Source organism: Coturnix japonica, chromosome 15 (assembly GCF_054131305.1).
Source record: "Coturnix japonica strain WE chromosome 15, WE-NBRP24, whole genome shotgun sequence".
NCBI classification, from domain to species: Eukaryota; Metazoa; Chordata; class Aves; order Galliformes; family Phasianidae; genus Coturnix; species Coturnix japonica.
Window position 1 is genome coordinate 10,362,172 of NC_140677.1, and position 20,304 is coordinate 10,382,475.

At 42.8% G+C, this 20,304-nt stretch overlaps 2 protein-coding genes across 7 annotated transcripts in view; one reads left to right on the forward strand and one right to left on the reverse strand.

Annotated features, from left to right (window-relative positions):
- Positions 1-6,876, reverse strand: part of MGLL (monoglyceride lipase) — an 84,721-nt gene extending 77,845 nt beyond the window's left edge. Inside the window, exons 1-2 of one of the 3 annotated variants that reach the window (XM_015875232.3) lie at positions 6,860-6,876; positions 5,548-5,670 (exon numbers count right to left, since the gene is read on the reverse strand). In XM_015875232.3, the coding sequence (XP_015730718.1) occupies positions 5,548-5,566 (19 nt within the window). In that variant the 5' untranslated portion in view covers positions 5,567-5,670; positions 6,860-6,876. Of the gene's footprint in view, positions 1-5,547; positions 5,671-5,787; positions 5,811-5,946; positions 6,094-6,859 lie in introns of those variants that run through there. The other 2 variants (XM_032447285.2, XM_085516911.1) reach the window with 2 other exon arrangements.
- KBTBD12 (kelch repeat and BTB domain containing 12) overlaps positions 1-19,755 on the forward strand; it is a 37,837-nt gene extending 18,082 nt beyond the window's left edge. For 3 of the 4 annotated variants that reach the window (XM_015875229.3, XM_015875230.3, XM_085516910.1), the window contains 2 exons: positions 5,805-6,002; positions 15,539-19,755. In XM_015875229.3, the coding sequence (XP_015730715.1) occupies positions 5,805-6,002; positions 15,539-15,708 (368 nt within the window). In that variant the 3' untranslated portion in view covers positions 15,709-19,755. The remainder of the gene's footprint in view (positions 1-5,804; positions 6,003-15,538) is intronic. The other variant, XM_085516909.1, reaches the window with a different exon arrangement.
- The last annotated feature ends 549 nt before the right edge of the window (positions 19,756-20,304 follow it).

Sequence of the window (20,304 nt, forward strand, 5' to 3'; positions counted from 1 at the left end):
GTCTCTGAAATACGGGTCACTGATAAAAAATATTGAACCACCACAACAGCTTTAACCACATGTTGCTTTTATGTTACGCAATTCCTGCTTTAAAAATAAGAACATATAGAAGGACTTAAATGGGCAATCCTATTAGCGAAGATTTAGGAATCAAAGAATTTTTGTTTATCCTCTTTAGCCTGGAATCCCACCTCTTTAAAACTTGTTTGGTGTTTTTTCCCCGAGTTCTTGCCAAGAGCTTCTCTTAAAAGTTTTAAGCAATTAAATGAGGTTCAGTTAAGACCTGAAAGTCTCGGTCATAAAATACTTATTTGAATATGCACTTTAGGGTCTCCTTGGAAAGGAAAGCTTATGTAGGAGGGAATGGAAGGAGACATTTTAGCTTTCAGGTTTGAGTATTGGCCATGAATTTGAATAACACCTTCTCCTAAAAGAAACATGCCTATTTTTAGATATGCTTTGGACTTTGGACAAGTAGCAGATTACAGGCCTGATTCTGCTCTGCTTGTACCTGTGCCACAGTCTCTGTGGTGCCTGTGTGCAGGAAGGGATGAAAAAGGCAAAATTTGATTTGAAATACAAGATCAGAAATGCTCCTTACTCAAAAATTATTAAAGGAAATGAGAACAAGGCACTAGAGGAGAAAAGAAGCTGAAACTGAAGTGTACACCGTATTGAGGAAGACAATTAGTTGGTGGGGTTTTTATTTTTCAGCTGTGCTTATAATCAATCTTCTGCCCTTGTGCCTTCTACAAACTGCATTACATCATCTGCTTTGCTCTGTGTTAGTAAAGAATGACAGCGCTTCTCATCTCTGGAAGTGCCTGCTAGGACTGGCTTTATAGCTCCCTCATTTCTGCAGGAATCTAGTTATGCAGCCCTGCTTCTTCAGGGAGTGAGCAAGCAATGGAAGCACTGAGACTCTCAGCTTGAGTGCTGTTAAAGAGTAATGAAGGGAAATGTTACATAAGAGATTCATGCTATTAAGACCATTGTGTGTTCCAGAGATCAATTTAATAGTGAATTATTTTACGGGAGGCAAAGAAGAGCATAAGTTTAGATTTCACTTGCATGTTGGAGAATTCCTCTTTTTTTTTTCCCCAACCAAGTCACAGAAATGACAGTAAGAAAAAATATTGCTCCGTATTATGATCTGAGTATTTAATTATATGGCAAATAATCCCAGTATCAACGCCCTGATCTCAATCACCCTGACCAGCCTCGGGGCCTCCACCCACACCCTCTACTCATAGGTCCATGGGCACCATTTAAGCACATGGCTGGGGAATCATTAAATTTTCATCCCCTTCGTTTTGCTTGATGATTTCTGGGCTGTTGGTGGACCCTTTGCTGTTTCCTGCTTGTGCAGCTATGCCTCAATGGCGAGTTCATTGTGTTGCCTGGGACAAGCTTCCCTTTGGGAGTAGCTCTGAATGTTTCTCTAGTATGCTGCTGTAGTTGAGTGACGTGGGTCATGCTTAATTTAAGCTGTCTGTAAGTGGGGGAACCAAGTTAACTCTAATGCTCAGTTCCTAGCACCAAAATCCTAAGGGCTGAGTGAGGCACTGGCAAAACCTGCCTGGAGAAGTAGTGGGTGCCCTGACCCTGGGGACACCCAAGGTCAGGCTGGATTGGCTCTTAACACCTGATGGAGCTGTAAGTGCCCCTGTTCATTGAAGGGGTGTTGGGTTAGATGGCCTTTGAGGGTTGCTTCCAACTTAAGCGATTCTATGCACATATATTAGCATAAGAAATACTGATTTCCTTTGCATCTGCTGAACCTTTTTTTGTTAGTGACTACCACAGCCCATGTAGGTGTTCTCCCTTATGCACTGAGAGGTTGTTCTGTTATTAGAAGTGATATGATGCAAACTGTATTCAGCCTTCTCAAATGAGACAGGGGCAAGAAGGAGGCAGCTGACATTAAGCAGAGCAAAATCATCTGCCTTCAGACAGCTACAAACAGTGTGTGGATACAGCAGGGTGCAGGATGGTACTTCATTGAGATGCTGAGGATGTGCTGATCACATCACCTACCTCTGTTTTGCCTTCTTGCATCAAAGGCTTGCCTTTTCTATCCCGATTTCTTTATAAAGTTCATGTATATTTCCATGTTATTTATTTTACTAACAGAGCTTCATGTTAAATTTAAAGTCTATTAGAACCACTGCTTACGGAGTGCCCTTGAAAGTATGTGTGGTTGCAGAATCATCCAAGCATGATATGGAAAGCACTCAAGCATTAATGGGTTTGGGAACACAAAGGTGACATCACTGGCTTTTTTTAGTCCTTCAGTGGCATTTGAAATATCTCCTAGGGAAAGCCAATAATGTAAAAAGCCTAATGTGTTGAAAGGGTGTATTTGTAACGGGTGGGTAGGGGAATGGCTGAGTTCTAGGATTAAGTCCTCATGTGTGATCAACGTGAAAATGACAGAAGTGTTTGAAACTCCTGGTGAGAAAACCACATCTCCTTGCACAAAGGACACGTAATTGGGCTTTACATAGGGGAGCTAAGTCAGGTGGCATTGAATTCCCCAGCTCTATGACAAGACGGATGAGTGTGGGTTACTGACCCACCCTTCCCAGCATCTAACATGGTCCTTAGCCATGGAAATAGCAATTGCTGCCCTTCAATGCACCTGTTGGGTCTCCCAGGAGGTTGTGACCATAGCATGCAAATTGTAATGACCCTATTTATAGCTCTGTGTGGTTTAAAGTACCATCATACAATTGCAAATACACAGAAATGACCCTTTCTTTATTCTGTGCTGCTGGTGGGGCACTTAGAATCACTGAATCATTAAGGTTGAAAAAGGCCTCTAAGCTCATAAAGTTCAACTATCCACCTGCCACCAATATTGCCCTCTAAACTTTATTCCTCAGTGCTACATCGAAAGGTGTTCTGAACACCTCCACTTGGCGCAGCCTCTCCCAAACAATCTACAGCCCTCTGCCCTTCTACTGCTCCCCCTTGACCTCATAAGGGCACCTCTGTTCTGCATAGGAGCCTCTGTAGGAAAAAAGCTTCAACTCATTTGCTCAGCTTTTGCACCCAGTAACACAAAACAGACAACCTTCTTGATCGTAACTGCAATTCCATGTGTCTCCGCTTGTACTCCTAATGGTTTAATAAATCTCAGTGAAGAAGGCAATGGGACAGGATGAATTCTGGGTTCTGCGAGTGACTGAGCACAAAGCAACACGAACTGCCTGACACAGCAAGTTTATTTTTTCTGCCAACTTCAAGTCTTGCATGTTGTACACATTGTAGGTGATGGATGGTCTGTTTAATGTGAGATGCCTCCACCTGGTTGCAGATGTGATTTGTTTTTACTTTGAGAAATTTTCTGGCTGATTTGTGCATTCAGCCCTTTGGGAAAAGGCCTGAGACATTGGTCTCCATAGAGGAAAAAGTATTGTCTTGCAGGCACATTTCTGAGCTACCATATGTGGGAACAAGGCAAAGCAGTGCTGGTAGAATCTAATATACTTGCATTCCTTTGTTAGCAGTATTTCAGTGTTAGCGCTGTTTTAAAAGAGGAGATTGAAATTCTGTGAATTTGATTTCTTGCTGTTCAGAATACCATTTATTTTAGCTTGAAAATTAGTCTTCCCTCTGATTCTCCTTCTCATTTTCTCTTTGCTGAGAACTTAGCTTTGCCTTTGTTGTAAATTGAACATGAAATTGGATTTAACTGGAATTGCTGTTGAGAGTGAAAATAAGTTGGAGATACCTTGTACCTTCAGGACCGTCTGATTGTGACAGGATTGAATGAGGTCAAATTTAAATTGCCTAAATTATCCAATGAAGGTTTTGTAAATGTTTGAGAATGCGGTAGCTCTTAAACTTTTGGGAAGATCTCCAATATACTACTGAAGATTACTTCTCTCGTAATTGTACAGGGGAAATGCTTGGAGCTGATCCCCTGGGCTGGCAGCTGAGTGTCTTCATTAGCTAGTAATGGTGGTGATTTCTTTTTGCAAAAGGCACTGACTGTGCTGCACCTCATTATTTCTTATTTCTGAAGCTGCCATGCCCTACGGTTACTGAGCTTGGCAATGGCAATAGACGTATACTAAGAAATAAGCAAATAGCAACTAGGCTCATAGAAAATGTTCTGGGGCCATTTTAAGCACTGGCCTACATGAAATATTAAGGCAATCAAAAAGCTATTTGGTTATTTAAGTCTAAAGTGCCAAATGCATGCCTTAACTGGTATCATCCATTCCTCTGCACAGCACCCTCTTTCATTCCTCAGACGAAGGCTCTTCCTTATGGATACATGTCTGTTCTTCAGTGCAGGTCTCAAGTACCACTTGAGCAGTTTTAAAAGAGCTTTGTAACCAACAGCAGTCTCTTTGGCATCACAAAGCTGTCTGCTGAACAGATTGCATCAGTCTATTGGGAGCTTTAATATTATTTGCTCCCAATGAAAACTACCTTAACTATCTTTCTGCTGCACTCCATAGAGTGTTCTTACCCTGGTATCAAGTTGCCCTGTACTTTGATTCTAAGTATACTACAGAATGAAAGAGTGGTAAGCTGTCAACTAAATAGCTTTATCTGAAGTTGTCTGAGTACTCCTTGAAGCTTTTCCTGATAAATTTAGGAGAATGCCATCCCATCCAATGCAAGTTAATTTTTTGCTAGTTTCTTTATTGAATTCTGTGCTAAGCATTGGACAGGTGTCTTGAAAATTCTAACAAAGATTGAAATGTTTTCCCAAGTGTTAGGGCTTTCAACTCACCAGCTTTAGTAGTTTTTGCTTGTAGTTGAAGAAGGTAATCACCTACTAAGTGGAGGCACTGACATTGGGTGCTGAGGTAAACATGGTGTGTACATAATAGTGCTTGAGAAATTCAGAAATTGAATCAAACACTGCAAGTTCAGCTGGAGGAAGACTTCCAGCTGAAGTAGATGGATGCTGAATTTGGTTCTCAGTTTGCTGCTTTCACGGGATATTTATTCAAGTAAGGACGTTTATCTTGTCCTTACTTGAATCTAAAATACAGATCAGGAAAATGGTGGTGGCAAATCTGCAGTATTGTGATCAACTGTTATGTGCTTTCTTGCAAATATCATCAGAGAGTGCTGAAAAGATTGGAAGAGATAGATAGTACAGTCCATATGAAAAGGAAAATGGAAAACCATTTGCAAATGAAACTTAGAAAACTAGGGGCTCATTTTCCTGATAGACCAGCTTAGTGCATTGCACAGTTTGTAACACTGGGATCTGTTTCAGTCCAACACACAGAGTTCAGGCATGCTAATTAACCCTGCAGTGGCGGAGCTCATCACAAATAACTCAGTTTGTGCTCCTGCATACAGGATGGTTCTGTTTCTTTTGCTTAAGAAATGGGTATAACCTTTCTTTCATTTAGAAAACAAATCTTGTTGACTCTTGGTCAGCAAGTGAGATTCATGTGCACTAACAGTAACTGGGAAATAACTTTGGATCCACTGCAACTTAGTGATAAAGTCCAGCACACAAAACATACAATTCTGACAATTTCTACCACAAGTGAAGAAAACAAGTCAAAATACCTTTGTGTTTTGAAGACATGTTTCTTGTCCTTCGTTACAAGCCCTCAGAAAGGACTGTGCTGGATTTCTGTAGGTAATGGATGGTGTCCTGCTTTGAGTCCACTTTGTAATGAACTTTCCAACCTGCGAAATGAAAAGGAACAGGATGGATATGAAGACATGTAGACAAAACAAACAAACAAAAGATGCAGTCAGCATTGTATTTTCCTGCAGAACCTGGGGCTGCTACGTTTGACCTACGTGTCCTTTTTCCACAGGAGGAATTGGGTGCCTTGGCCGTGACAGGGGGCAAACACGGAAATGTCTTGATGCGGTAGAGATTTATAACCCTGATGGAGACTTCTGGAGGGATGGACCTCCTATGCCTTCCCCCCTCCTCTCCTTGCGAACAAACTCTACCTGTGCAGGCTGCGTGGAAGGCAAGCTGTACCTCTGCGGAGGGTTTCACGGAGCAGGTACTCAAATGAGTCTGAAATTCTTTGCCCAGTTGATATCACTTTCCCTGCATGCAGGCTGACTTGGCTGAATAACCCCGTCAGTAACACTGGCATGCCCTGGAACTACAGAGCTGAATAAGTCCTTTGGACTGCTGATTCCTAATGTCAACATGCATTGTGTTCTTTTTGTCCTCTCATGCTTTTTCTTTATCAAAGCATGAAAAATTAGGGATGTTTCTGATCAGCACTGAACCTTTCCAAAACTATGAACTCAGCAGAATTCTTCTCAATTTACATTCAGAGCTATTAAGATCAGAATCTCAATGGTCGTTAAAGAACTTGAGCGTATCTGTTGGAGACTGAGGTGTTATTGATCTGTGGTAGCTGGCTCTATTTACTTACATGCTTTTCATTTTCAGTGCTGGAAAACCTTGTGCATTTAATCAGTAACCTGGGTTAGGAGCTGAGGTACTAAAGTCCCAGATCTGGTGATTTCAAATCCCAGCATCATGACCACCTTTCTCCCTTCATCTTCCTACTGCCTAAATCCCCCACTATTGTTAAGCATTATATTTTAATTATAAATGCAGAGAGCCTTTCTACACATGCGCACTTACTCTCCTACTATGGAGCAGCTGCTACCCCTATTTCCTTTCTGGGTGATGGCAGAAAATGCAGATAATGCAGAAATGCATTATGCACTACTAATACATGTCATGTCAGGCTCACTGCTGCCCAGGAATGTTCACGTGGTGTCACTGGGAGATGTATCCTCCACGTGGTACTGACTACGGCTGTGTTGGTTTTTAGTAGCGTTACAAACTCTGCAGTTGCTCTATTTTAGAGTGATTGTCATGTCTTAGTTCATAGCTCACCTCCCCTTTGTTTGCCACTGCTTCAAGAGGCTGCTTCCTGAAAACAGTTGCATGGCATCTCACTAGCAGGAATGCGTTTATGCCATCTCTGATGGAAGTTCTGTGGCCTCGGAACAATTATGGTTATGATGCATCGTAGCATCATAATGTTTGCATTTCCATAGCAAACTCAGTGTCATCATATCTGTCTTTTTCCTCAGCAGTGTAAGGAAAAAGCCTATATAGTCAGTGGGTTTACATCTCAAAAGGCTGATCATCTTTGCTGGAAAATGAAGCAATTTCATTCAAGATGACTAACAGACTAGTATGAAATTTTCTGAATAAGATAGCTTCAGAGCCATAAAAGTGCTCTTTACAGTACCACCATGTTCTGTCTCTGAGTCTCGTGTTGAGAATGGTAGTACTGGGAGAGGTGTGAAGTTTCCCTGTGGGTTTCAAGCTGGTCATCTTCTGTATGTATGTACAGTGCCTGCTCCATGGGGTCCTGACTCCTGGCTGTGTTATTGCAGTCTATATGATTCTGCATGGGGCTCCGCTGCCCTAAAAGTGCTGTTTAGATTAGAAAGCAATAAGTCGGAGTTAGAAAATGCCAGTTTTGCTGTTACCTGTGCAACCTGAGTTCTGACCCCTCTACGCATGCATTTTGTATGCCAGAGCAGAAATAGCATGTGATTGTGTTGTTAGACATTGTGATGTCTTTTAACAAGGGAGCCAAAATAAGATTCTTACTGTCAGCTGTAAATCTGATATATCCAAGTGCCTGAGGAGTTGAGAGGAAGCTGTGCCTTAAAGATAGGCTTCTTAATGTGACCCTCAATTTATTAAAGGAAAAGGATTGTTTAAATCTTCATAACAATAGCTTCTAGTCACTACCATCAAGGAATAGATGTCTGGAGTCCATGTGCTGAACCTGAAGGTTATCTAGCTGGCTTCTTTCCCTGACCCTGTCTCTCTGCTTGCTGGAAGGTATATTGCTCTATAGGGGTGAAGGCTGAAATGAGGGACAGAGGGTTATTACTGTCATGTGGGAACTTGGAGAGTGGCTTGACTTTTTCACAATTACAGCTGCTCAGCAGATTCAGGATATTTCCAGAACAGCATGTGCTGCTGCTTTGGTAACAGATAGGGTTATTTTAGAATGTGCTTGTTTAGTTTTAGTCTTTTGGGTTTCTTGGCATGCGACTTCAGTTTTTGTGAGGGATGCGACCAAGAGAGGATACTCCAATTTTACCAAACATTGTAATTTAGTTTCAACCAAGTGGAGTTTTTGGAACAAGCTGGAGGCACAGCTGTAGGCTCTGTGTTGCCTGCCTGCTGAACTCTAAAAGACTGAACACTTGAGTACAAGTCCTTCACCAAAAAAAGCAATCAAGCCCAAGATATTGCTGTGCTGGAAAGTTTTTACCAATGTATTTTAGCAGCTGTATAGAGGGACCCTCTGTATATTGGATATCTGTCTCCAACTCACTCAATTTCCCTTTGTGTTCATTTAACTTCATTCTTAATCCAGCATTGTAAACGTTGGTCTAATAAGGGTGTTATTCATCTTAATTGTACTTGTGTGTGCACCGTGTTCTGTGTGTCTTCCTGTCTGAGCATAGACCTGAATGGATAGTTAGAGGCTAGAGATGCTATATGCAAATGCAATGCTGAGAAATAGCTGCCAAGTGCCCAAAGGATCTTAATTTTGGTTCTGGATCCTGGTTAGATAGAACAAACCACTCTAAGACCTGGTGTCTATGGTTAGATACAACAAACCACTCTAAGACATGTGTTGGCAATACCTAGAATCATCAAGGTTGGAAAAGACCTCCAAGATTATCCAATCCCAATTGTCCACCTACCACTATATTGCCCACTGACTGCATCCCTCAGTACCACATCTCCACAGTTCTTGAACACCCCAGGGACAGTGACCCCACCACTCCCTCCACAGGGCAATCTGTCCCTGTGCCTGACCCCTCTTTTGGAGAATAAGTTTTTCCTAACATCCAGCTTCTTGCTTTGAATTCAAATTACAGTCCCTGCTCTAGCATGGCTTACCATACATTGTCCATTAGCCCACTGTTTATATAAATTAGTTCATTTTCTACTAAAAACATTACTGCAAATAAGAATCAGTAATCTGCACATCTCTAATACTCACTCAGCTCCAGCTGACATAGCTGAGTGACATGAACATTGCCTGCCATTTGTCAGCAATGTTGTAGCAGTCAGCAAGAGATTCAGAAATGTTTAAAATCATTGGGTTTATCCACTGGTTTGTAGTTCTGCAGAGCGAGAATGATAGTTGTCGTATGAATATTCAGAAGGACCCAGTGTGCAGCAGCCAGCCAGCTTGCCACTAATTGCTGAAATATGTTGCTGCATTTACTGCTGTAGCTATGGATTTTAAAGCAGCCTTTGCAGATTGAGCGTACAGTGTTCTTGTTGACGCATCTTATTTCCTTTGCTTTTACATAGCTCTAAAGCCTGACACCTGCACAGGTTGGCAGCTATTAATGTGAAGCTGGGCATGGCAGGAGCAGGCTCATTAGTGCTCCTTGTTGGAGGAGGGGTGAGCAGCTCTGCAGGTACATAGCAAGCACTACACATAAATACATGCCTGCCACATTGTATTTTCTTTCCCTTTGCTTCAGAATATTACGAATATATATGTATATATGTTTTTCCCAGTGAAAATAATGAAGGCAAGTGTGTTTTTGCTGGGACTGCTCTCCGCTCATGGAGGCACATACTGATGTTGTGCTGTAGCCTCAAAGAGATCTCACAGGATGTCTCTGGGGACTGGGGCTACAGGAACAATCAGCAGGGGTCTGTCTTCTTGATCATAGCTTTAGGTTATAGATGCTGGTCCAACTGTCTGCCTCAGATTTGAACTAAATTCTATTATATTTAAACTTGATTGTAAGTAGGATGCTGTTATTATTGTATGTCCGTGTGGCATCAGTTGGTGTGCAAAGCGAAGGGACAACCACCTAAATTCAAATAAGATGCTTTACAGGTCTGCTGGTAGTGGTTCATGCCATTTAAAATGCCTTGTGATTTTATCAGCTATTGCATTTGATATGGAACTGCCTTTCTCTGAACTGGCAGTTCTGCCATCTTTTTCCAACATGGTTCATAGAGAAGATAACGTTTGCTGCTTCCTTACTTTATATGTTAAAATTCTGTGTGAGGCCAGAGCAGCTCAGCCCAGATCTGCTATTTACTCATCGCTGCTATCAAATAGAAATTCACTTTTTCACTCCAGAGGTATTTCTGGCAGCGGGAGGAAAAGGGGAAGACATACCTCTGGATTTGGAGCACAAGAATCTCAGTTTTGTCTGCAGCTGTTAGACAGGTGATACGGGAACAGTCTGCTAGCTGTGCAAATCTGATTCTACCGTAAGAAAAAGAAACAACATAGTATGCTTACCCCAGGTGTGCTTTCTGGCCTCTTCTTCCCTCTTTACATAAATTGCAATCCATGCGCTGGAATAGCAGCAGCACTGCTTGAGGCAGGGCAGAGCCAGGTCGTAATTACTGTATTCCAGCTGAGCTAATGAGTTTGCATCTCCATGCCACCCTCTCCTGACAGTGGACTAGCTTAATAGTTATTTATTTTGACCAATCTCCCATAAAGGCTGTTCCCCTCAGCCTCATCCATTATGTGATTTAGATGGGGAATCATCGTAATGCCTGTTTTTTTTATTATAGTGGTTATGGTACATTACTGGAATCAAATTAAATCTAGACATTAAGAAGTCTGGCACAGTAAATACTAGACTTGTGAAGTTTGGGGGATGAGGGATTGGAAGGAAAGCTGTTTCTGCAGCACCTTCGCATGTTCCCAGCTAAATAAAGCAGAGGGGCGAACCCTGGGCTGCTGATCTGCAGCACTGCTTGCTTCCCTCAGTTAGAATTTACCAGGCAGTGATGAATAATTAAAGTTCTCCTGCCCACAGTTGTTACCATTTACATATGCATTCCCACCCATGAAATGGATTCGGGGTCCCTGCATTTCACTCAGCACAGAAATCTGACACAGTACTGGTGTATCTCTATGGGTCCACCCCAAGAAATGCCACTTGAATTCTGTCCGTTCTCTAAAGGGCTGCTCTGACACCTCTCTGGGGTGCTCCTTCCAGCCCTGCGCTCATTAGCTGGAATCTCACTGTGGTAAATAAGGCCAGTACAGGTCAGAGAATTGCTGGTGAGCAGCACCTGCTTGTTTCAGATCTAAATTCAACCCACTGCCTGTCTGTATTAGTAATTTGGTCGTGCTCCTTGCAAAGGCTCATTTATAGCTTATAAAGGGTTAATAAATGATTAATTGACATTTTAATGCATCTTAATTAATTGCTAAAGAGGTCAATAGGTTGTTTAGAAACATGGCTTACAGCCATGTATGACATCTTCCATTGTGTTCATAACTGTCTGTCATGCATACAGTCTAAACATGCTTTATATCACCAATTAATAATGCATTAGCCCATCACAAAGCATTTAGAAACAGTATCTTAATATGGTCGGAGGTCAGTAATTCTTATTCTGATCTCCCAGCTTTTATTCCCATGAATGGTGCATTGACTCCAGGAGCACTGATCCTGCTCTGCTGTGACCCACCATCTTGCCCTCAGCACCAGCAGCGTCTGTGCCCGTAGGCTGGAGGAGGCCTGGCCTACAAACAATAGATAACTGGAAAGAGTTCAAAAGCTGAAGCTGCTGGATCAGTCCCAAGAAAATCAGTTGAAATAACTGAACCAGAAGCTCCTTCCTGTCGGCCATTCTTTCTTTTATTTTAATTTTAATAGATACTCGTTTGTGAGGGAATGGGTGGATCACAGTTAGGGTCCTGAAGAATTAAACAGCAGAGCAAGTGGATAGAAGCCTTGTCTACGAAAGTGAGCAGCTTACCTTACTCCTTGCAGGTGCTCGGAAAACAGTGAGCTGCCATAGCTGTAAATTCAGCTTTCTCTGTGTCTGGTGGGGAATGCTGCCTTGGAACTCGGCATCCTGAAGGCTGGCCAGCATGTTCAACAGCCGAGCCAAGTTCCCTCTCCTGTGTATTCTCTGCCTGCTTCTGCCCACAGGCACAGATGATGGATGTGTGTGACCCCCGCGGGTGCGAGTGAGGCTGGTGGAGTTGGGGGCAGCTCACAGGCTCAGATGGGATTGGAGGCCACAGACTGGATGAACTTAGTCTTTTTCCTTCTGCACATCAGGAACCAGTACATCTGGAGATAATGATCTAAATGCACTTTCTTCCCATTGTGACACAAATGTGAATTCCCAAGTCACCTAACTCTACATCATGTAATTATGAAAGCAGCTATTAGTGGCGAGGAAGATAAGTGGCAGAGGCTAATCCCACATGTTTAAAATCACCGTCTGCTCTCTGGTGCAGATAATGGCATGCAAAACCAGTTAGGAACTAGCACTGGAGGCCGAGCTGCTTCAGGGCAGCTCTAGAGTGGCTGCTGGGTGATGAGGACCTGGGAATCTTTGGGAAGAGCACCCTGAGTATGTGGCTTTGGGGACTGGCAGGCAACTTGGGATGTTCAAGTGTTTTTTCCATGGAAAGAGCAAAGCAGCTAGTTAACAGTTCAACCACTAGAGGTTTGATGGCTTTTTTTTATAAATCAATTTATGGATAGGGAAGATAAAGCATGTTAGAGAACTGTGCTGATGGGAAAAGAAAAAGTTCTCAGACAATCTGAGGAGTGCCAGGACTGACATCAGCAGGAGCTCAGGAAAGCAATCTGGGTGAGGATGTCCCAGGGCAGATCTTATGGACAAAGGCAGATGTGACTTCAGGCTGGATATTAGGAAGAATTTCTTCTCAAGGAGTGGCGATGCAGTGGCACAGGCTGCCTAGGGAGTGGTGAAGGTACCATCCCTGGAGGTGCTCAAGAATCATGGAGATGTGGCACTGAGGGACGTGGTCAGTGGGCATGGTGGGGGTGGGTTGATTGCGAAGGTCTTTTCCAGCCTTGGTGATTCTGTGATTCTATGATAAACCCCTTTTACACAGCGTGGTTCTGTGCTGAGGTACCTGATCCTGCTTTGAGTAAACTTCCTGTGGTACTGTTGGCCATACAGCAATGGCTATGCCATGGCTAGGATGCAGATGTGCTTGTCCAAAGCTAGTTTGGTTATTTGTGCCCTGCATTGACATGTACAGAAGCACCACACATTATAGAACATGTTCTCAGTATTTCCTTAAGTTTTCTCCATAAAATGAATGTTCGTGGAATGGTTGATGTCAGCAGGCTCTTATAACGAGCAATTAAATAAAAAAGAAAAAAACAAAACACAAAAGGCAGATCAAATATTTATAACATTGCCTGCAGTCATAGCGTGGGTCTATCTGAGTATGGTCCATCTTGATTTACGGCCTATCCTTATTCAAATGACGTGAGTCAGGCCATACCAAAATTAAAAATATATATATCCTTTGTAGAGAGTAAATAACCTTTTCCTCTCCCAAATAAGAAAAAGCCATATTGCTGTAAGTGCTGTTTTGCTTTTTTGAAAGCATTAGGGTTATGTTTGTACTACCTGTATGGTTCTAATATAGAAGAGTTTAATGTTGAAATGCATAACTGCAAAAGAAGGTTCTTATACCGCCCTTTGCCTTCTTGTGATTAAACAATAATGTGCAGAAAAATACAGCCTCATTTCATAGAAAGAAAAGCTTGGAAGCACTTGGGAGTGAAATCCCTTCCTTAGGTAAGGCAGCTGCCTGGTATGTGATGCAGAATGGTGCTACGTGTGACAGGGAATTGTGGGGTGGCTCTTTAAAAGGGTAATTCATGTAGTACAACCTATTTCTTTTTGTAAAATTGACTGCAAAGCTATTGCCTTAAAAGCAAACAGAAAAAATAAGATAAACAGATGAGGCGGAATGTGAGATTCTTTGTACCTGGGTAAATTTTAAGCAGTTTATTGAGATTACAACTCAAATCCAACAATACATTCTGGAATCAAAGGTGACCAACTTCCAGAATCGATGACAAATGTTATCTTTCCTCTGTCCATACAAAAGGAGTGTGAGAGGGGGGAGGAAAGGGGTCAAAGTTGAGGTGTTTTAACCCATTTCTCATCTAAAAAAGAAAGGGTGTGTGTCACATTTTGAAGCATAATGATACTGTGAGCAGTGCTTTTCCTCACATGAACTTTCTTCCCAAAGGGTGCTGCTTCCTTTCATACGAAACAAGACAAGACTGGAGAAGTGATTGCTTCCTTTATTCCAGCACTGTAACCTTTTTATCTCCCAAGGGTTAAGAGCAAGCTAACAGTCTACATGCTGGAAAGCAGAATTTGTGGAGGGGAACAAAACCAGCCACATTATCCCACAAAGAAGGGAAACAAGGGACACTAAAGGTTGTGGGTTGCCAGGGTCAGGAAAAAACACAGCGAGGCTTGCAAGGAAGGGCTGCTGAGTTTGCTTTTGATGTTTTAATTATGATTTCCTCTGTAGTGTCACAATCACCCACCAAAGGTTTTAGACATTTCCACTGTTTGATTTCTTTCCTCCAGCTGTTTCATTTTTGTCATGATACATGCCAAAGAAAATCCAGGCGTACAAATTTATTGCATAGAGGAGATGATCTAATAATAAATCCAGGGACTGGAGCCTCCCATGTCATAGCACAGGTCTGTTTGTCTTCATAGTTGTGTCTTAGGAAAAACCTGCTCCCTGTCACAGGGTCAAATGGACACACATGAACTCTTTGGTACTGGCACGTGCCATTTGCTTAGGGGTTTGGTTGTGCTTTCTATTCATGTGCTATGGAGTGTCTTTGAGGTTTGCTGCCTTACCCTGTGGAAGGTTGCTGCCTTCCTACCTATTCCCCTGTACTTCATGTACCACTTGAGTGCCATGAGCCATCAAGTTTATTGTTTGTTCAGAATTTCAACCACAGTAACACCATCGAGGGGGCTGTAGCCCGTGAGGATGCTGTCCTCTGGGGGCATCTGCGGTCTGTTTCTCTGCTGCATGGTGATGCTTTTGTTACTTTTGTTAGTATAATGCTGCTTGCCTCAATATTGGCTGTGCTTTATTGGCAAAGCAAAGATGATGCAGGGCATGTAGGCATGTCATTAACAATAACACTACGTCTTTAAGTGAGTGTTTGATGCTTGATTGCATAATGAAGTGCTATCTGCATGCTTCTAGCAAGGTGGGGAACCTTAAGTTTCTATCTGCTGTTCAGAGGATGAATAGTGAATAGCCTGTATAGATTTCCATCTACACCAACTTGTTTGCTATATACTGACGCTGATTTTGATAGGACGAAGAAGGTGTGGCCTCAGCTTGTGCCAGGGGACATTCAGGTTGGACATTAGGAAGAACTTCTAGAATGGAGATGCACTGGCACAGGCTGCCCAGGGAGGTGGTGGAGTCACTGGATGCTGGAGGTGTTCCAGAACTGTGGAGATGTATTACTTAGGGACATAGTTCAGTGGGCAGTATTGGTGGTAGATGGACGGTTGGACTAGATGATTTTAGAGGTCTATTCCAACCTTAATGATTCTATGACAACCTTGCATGCTCCTCAGACTGTGTGGCTGTTGGTACCACAAAGAACCCTTTCATTGCCACCCTATAGAGAACAGTAATGATACTTTTGCAAACCTCTTTAATCCTGTTTGGCTGCAGTTCTGATTCCTGCTGTTGCTTCTGCTTTTCAGCTCGTCACGAGGTCATCACCAAAGAGATCCTCGAGTTAGATACATGGGAGAACCAGTGGAACGTGGTGGCCGTCAATGTCCTCATGCACGACAGCTATGATGTTTGCCTTGTTGCTAGGCTGAACCCACGGGATCTTATCCCTCCTCCTCCTGATTTAGTGGACCAATAGATGTTCAGTGTCTGCTTCCAAATTCTGCAGAAAGAGAAGAATTTGGAGAGACAAATGCTGCATTGGCTCTGGGTGGAGCCAGTGGCTCCATTCTCTCCATTGGCTAGGCGCCATTGTACAGCAAGCTTAAGCACGGAATTGCCTTCAAAATGTGCTTCTCAGATGATGCTTAATTTGCTGGCACCAGTACTCTGGACTTCTGTGATTGAAAGCTGAGTTTGCCAGCCTTGTCTCTTAGTCTGTCACTTGGCTGTTCGAGCTGCAGTCTGGTGGTGCTTCCTAGGTGTGCTTCTGGGGCCTGTGCCTTAGGCATGGAGGCAGCCTGGGGCTTGCCTTGCAGCAGAGCGCTATGTTTGAAGGAAAGCTTTAGCCAGGAGAAACCCTCCTTTACTGTTCTACTGAGGGAGCTAAGAAATATCTGAAGTCGGTTTGGCTGTACCAAGGCGACAGACTAATTGGCTGATGCAGAAGCAGAGGGAAGACGGAGATGAGCATTTGTTTGCTTAAACAAAAATAAAGCATTAGCCAAGGCTCATTAGCCAAGTACACTAGCTACTGCAAACATTATCTAACCCACAGTCAGGGCATCCCTTCTTTGGCAGCAGAGCTGAGGCTGTGCTGGTAGAAAACTGGTTTTCTGGCAGCCAGTCACATGTGAGCCTTCCTTTTGTAATCCTGCACCAAAGATGAGAATAAGCTTAAATTGTCATATAGATCCTACCTGTCATGAGGCAGAAACTTGTGTGGTCAGATGGAGAAGAGGATGTAGATTAAAATAAATGACCAACACTGTTAGCTCTGCATCTATGGAGAAAGGATAAAACCACCGGGCATTTAGAGTTTATGTAAAGTAGGTAGTTTTGTAGAAGTAGCTCTAATGAAATAACATAAGGTAAATTCTGTACCAGTGGAATTGGCTATAAGCACAGGGAAGAGTAATTTCTGAAGGGAATGCTAGCCTTTCTAGGGCTTGAAGGCAGTGGGTTAGAAAGACAGTAAATTGTTACTAGTACAGCTGTCCCATCTGAGCTACCAATAACTATTCATCATCCCCTGGTGTCTACATCACAGAATACATGTGAGTGATTGCCTGGGCAGTGTGGACAGGAGAACTGGGAATTTCTTTTGTGTTCTGGGGCCAAAACTGCAAATGACTGTATGGTGCAACAGACAGTGAATGTCAGAGGCAAACACTGTAAGAGCAATGAACTATAGAGAAGATGACCCAAAAGCCTTTCCCTAGTCCCAACTTTTCTGATTCATGATCTGTTTAAGATATCCAACGGGAATATTAATCTGTCATATAAAAACAATTAGCAGGAAGGTCACTGGAGTTTACCTGATAACTGTTATCACATGCTGAGGACTGCTCAGATAATCAGGGAGTTGGTGACAGGAACTGAGGAAAACATGCAGAAAAGAAGTAAATGGTGAGCCAAAAAACTGATCTCTCCCTTTGTTTCCTGGGCAGAATGAGTGTGTCACCCTAAACACAGGCATTGGTGTTTGTTGCAGTTCCATGCCATCCAGACGCTGTTTTCTTTGTTGAAGTGGGTTGTTACCTGTCCAGAGGAGAGTTTTGACAAGCCAGTCTCAACCACTCTGGTCACAAAACACTGTTGCAGATGTAAGAATAAGGGGGCAAAAAAAGAATCTGTTGAAGTATGTTTTTAAACAAAAGCAATAGACTATTTTCCGACTAAGCATGCAATATGGGAAATTTTTTTAAACTCTAGTTATTCCTGTGAAGTATAGGCAACGATTCTCTGCAGAGCTCTCAAGCCAGCAGGAAGCAATGCTTGAGGAGCAGCCAAACTGCTGAGTGTTTCCTTGTGATTACTCTAAATTCTCCTACAGTGTCTACAGATACACTACTGCCTTTCCTGGTTTTCTTCCTGCACCACTGGAAACCACTTGCCCTTGCATGCATAGAGTGTTGCTTTTCTTCTGCCTGCCTGGTCTGGCTATTGACAACTCCATGTCTTTCAGTTTCTGTCCAACAGACCAGCACTATATATCCAGCAGGGAGTTATTTTCTTCTTTAAATATCTAGAACAGAAGAACAGTCAGACCAATTTAGATTCCAACTTGAAAACATTGTGTGGACCCCACTTAGTTCATTGTTTGCCCCCGGGGCGACTACAGTTTCTGAGTTGGAAAGGAAAGCTTGAGGGAAGGAAGGAAGGAAGGAACTGAAAGCATGTTTATTGAGAGGTACCAATATGAGCCCAAATCCTTCCAAGAGTATGTGAATGTTGCATGTCTGATACGTTTGTGGGTAATCTCACATTCCCGGGAAAGCCCTTAAGAGCCTTAATTTCTTCTACTGCGAATCCTAATGCAGGAATATTACAGAATATGCATTCTTCAAGCTTGCGTGCTTCACTGAAATAATAGTTTACTTCAGCCACTTTCTGGCTGAACAGCAGTTAGCTGAGCCTTTAATCAAGGCTGCCTTGACATCATCCATAATTCTAAAATGTGAACAAAGCAGTGCTGGCAAGCTATGGGCTGTGGGAATGAATGGGGGGATTATTAAGCAAAGACATGCGCTTCAGTTTCACTTGAAACACTGAAGTACATCACTAGTTGCCAACTATGAATAAAAAAAATATTGGAGAGGTTACTGGTCACATGCATGGGGAGTAAAGAAAAAAAATGGAAAGCTATGAAAAGCGAATTGAAGCTCTCCCATTAGTGTTTTATTTTGGGATTGCCAGTGCATAGCTGATTTCATAAGGATCCCTGTGAGTCTCTGATCTCTGTTTTCACCCATGAGGTCACAAGAGCTGCCTACACATGTGAACCCTCAGGCACCTGACTATGCATTCTCACATGCCACTGCTGTGATGGCTTGTGGCTCAGTCACTGCCTGTGCAAACAAACACATGCACCATTTCTTATGTGCAACACTGAAATGCATTCTGGATTGTGTTCCAGCTGTATTCTGCCATTCAGGATGCTTCATCTTGCTGGCAGAAAATTACCTCATTGCTTACAAAGCTGTTGGTTACTGCACTCCCAGGTGTGTTCCAGGCTGCAGACTGAGGCACCATCAATGAAGCTTAGAGCTGCTCCCAGAATGTTGTGCACAGAGGAGCCAAGGTGGGTGCAATGATGCTCCCATCACTTCCCAGGGAGAATTCAAGATGTAAAAAGATTATGCCCTGGATCTTAATCTTACATTTTTCCTCTACTCTAAATGCCTATTGAGATTCTTGATCACCCAAAAAGCAATGAAAGCAAATGTTACAATGATGCATATAAATGTAAAAAATTGTAAAGTATATTTATTCAGGTCTGTATTGTTTTTCTGCCAATCTGGAAGTCAGTGGTGTTCTTTTAATATGGATTTACTAGTGATTGCTATCTTAGCTGTAGCAATGAGGTCTCTTTCATAGGCTGATCTCCTAATGGATTATGGAGCTCCTCTGAAAATTCGTTTCATGAATCATAATGCTTTGAATCCCCAGGTCAGAATTTCAGCTGCTCTTTGCATGTTTCTGTGGCTCTCCCTACAGCTTTTCAAGTGGACTGTAGCTGTAGCTTCAAAGAAAAGCTATTTCGCCCCCAGTTGTGCTCAGCTGGAACTGGTACGTTTGCAATTTGCAATCATTTGACATGTCGAGGTTGAAAGCAAAGGAAATACTGAGAAATGGAGAAAATATACGTAGAGCCTATACAGAAGTACATTTCCTTCTTTTCCATGTGCTTACTGCTCTGCCTGGGTATCTGATGGAAAGATTTAATAACAACCCCTGACTGCAGCCATGGCAAAGGCCATGCTGGGTTATGAGTTTGTGCTGCTGGAGCAGAGAGTCAGCACGGTGCTAAGCTGTGCTGCTTTGTCAGACGTAATTACCTTCAAACAAAAATGTCTTTAGGTGTTCCATGATGTATACCTGTATGCGTTTTCTATACAAATGTATAACTTTATTTTTGGAAGTTCTTTACTGACAGCAGCAGAATCCCTTTTTAACACTTACCTGGCAACCTGTCTTCTGTACAGCTCATCAAAATACTTCAAATAAAGTGCTGTTCTTTAAATACGTGGAACTATTCCAGTCCCCAAATGAAAAAGAAGCTGGAATTCCTTGCCAAGCTAAGGAATGGCTGGGGAAATCTTTTAGTCCTGGCCCATGTCTTCTTCCTTCTCCAAATCTTTTGCTGGCTGTAATCCATTTAGAATCCTCCTGAAGGTTTTGTGCAGGTCTGTTCTGTTTCCCTTTACCTTCCCTGCTCCTGCCTCAGCACATCTACTCCTTCTTTTCCCCTTTGCCTTCCAGAAGACGGTCATGATCTCTTGGGGTGTTTGCCAGGCTCCTCAGGAGCCCATTACTCCAGGAAAAAAGACGACTCTGAAGATGGAAAACCAAAGCAAGCCTCCAACACAAGTTCTGTGGCTCAGACTCATTGCAAACACAATCTACTTTCTTTGCAGCAGCTCATCTGGGCAGGCAGGTGACCCCTGTTCTGTTTGCTGCTGTCTCGCAGCACAATGCTGCTTAGTTTGACATTAAATGCCCTGCATGCTGCGCGTGCCATAGGTGTAATGATTGCAGGCACAAGCCATCATCGTTCTCTCTGATTCTTGAA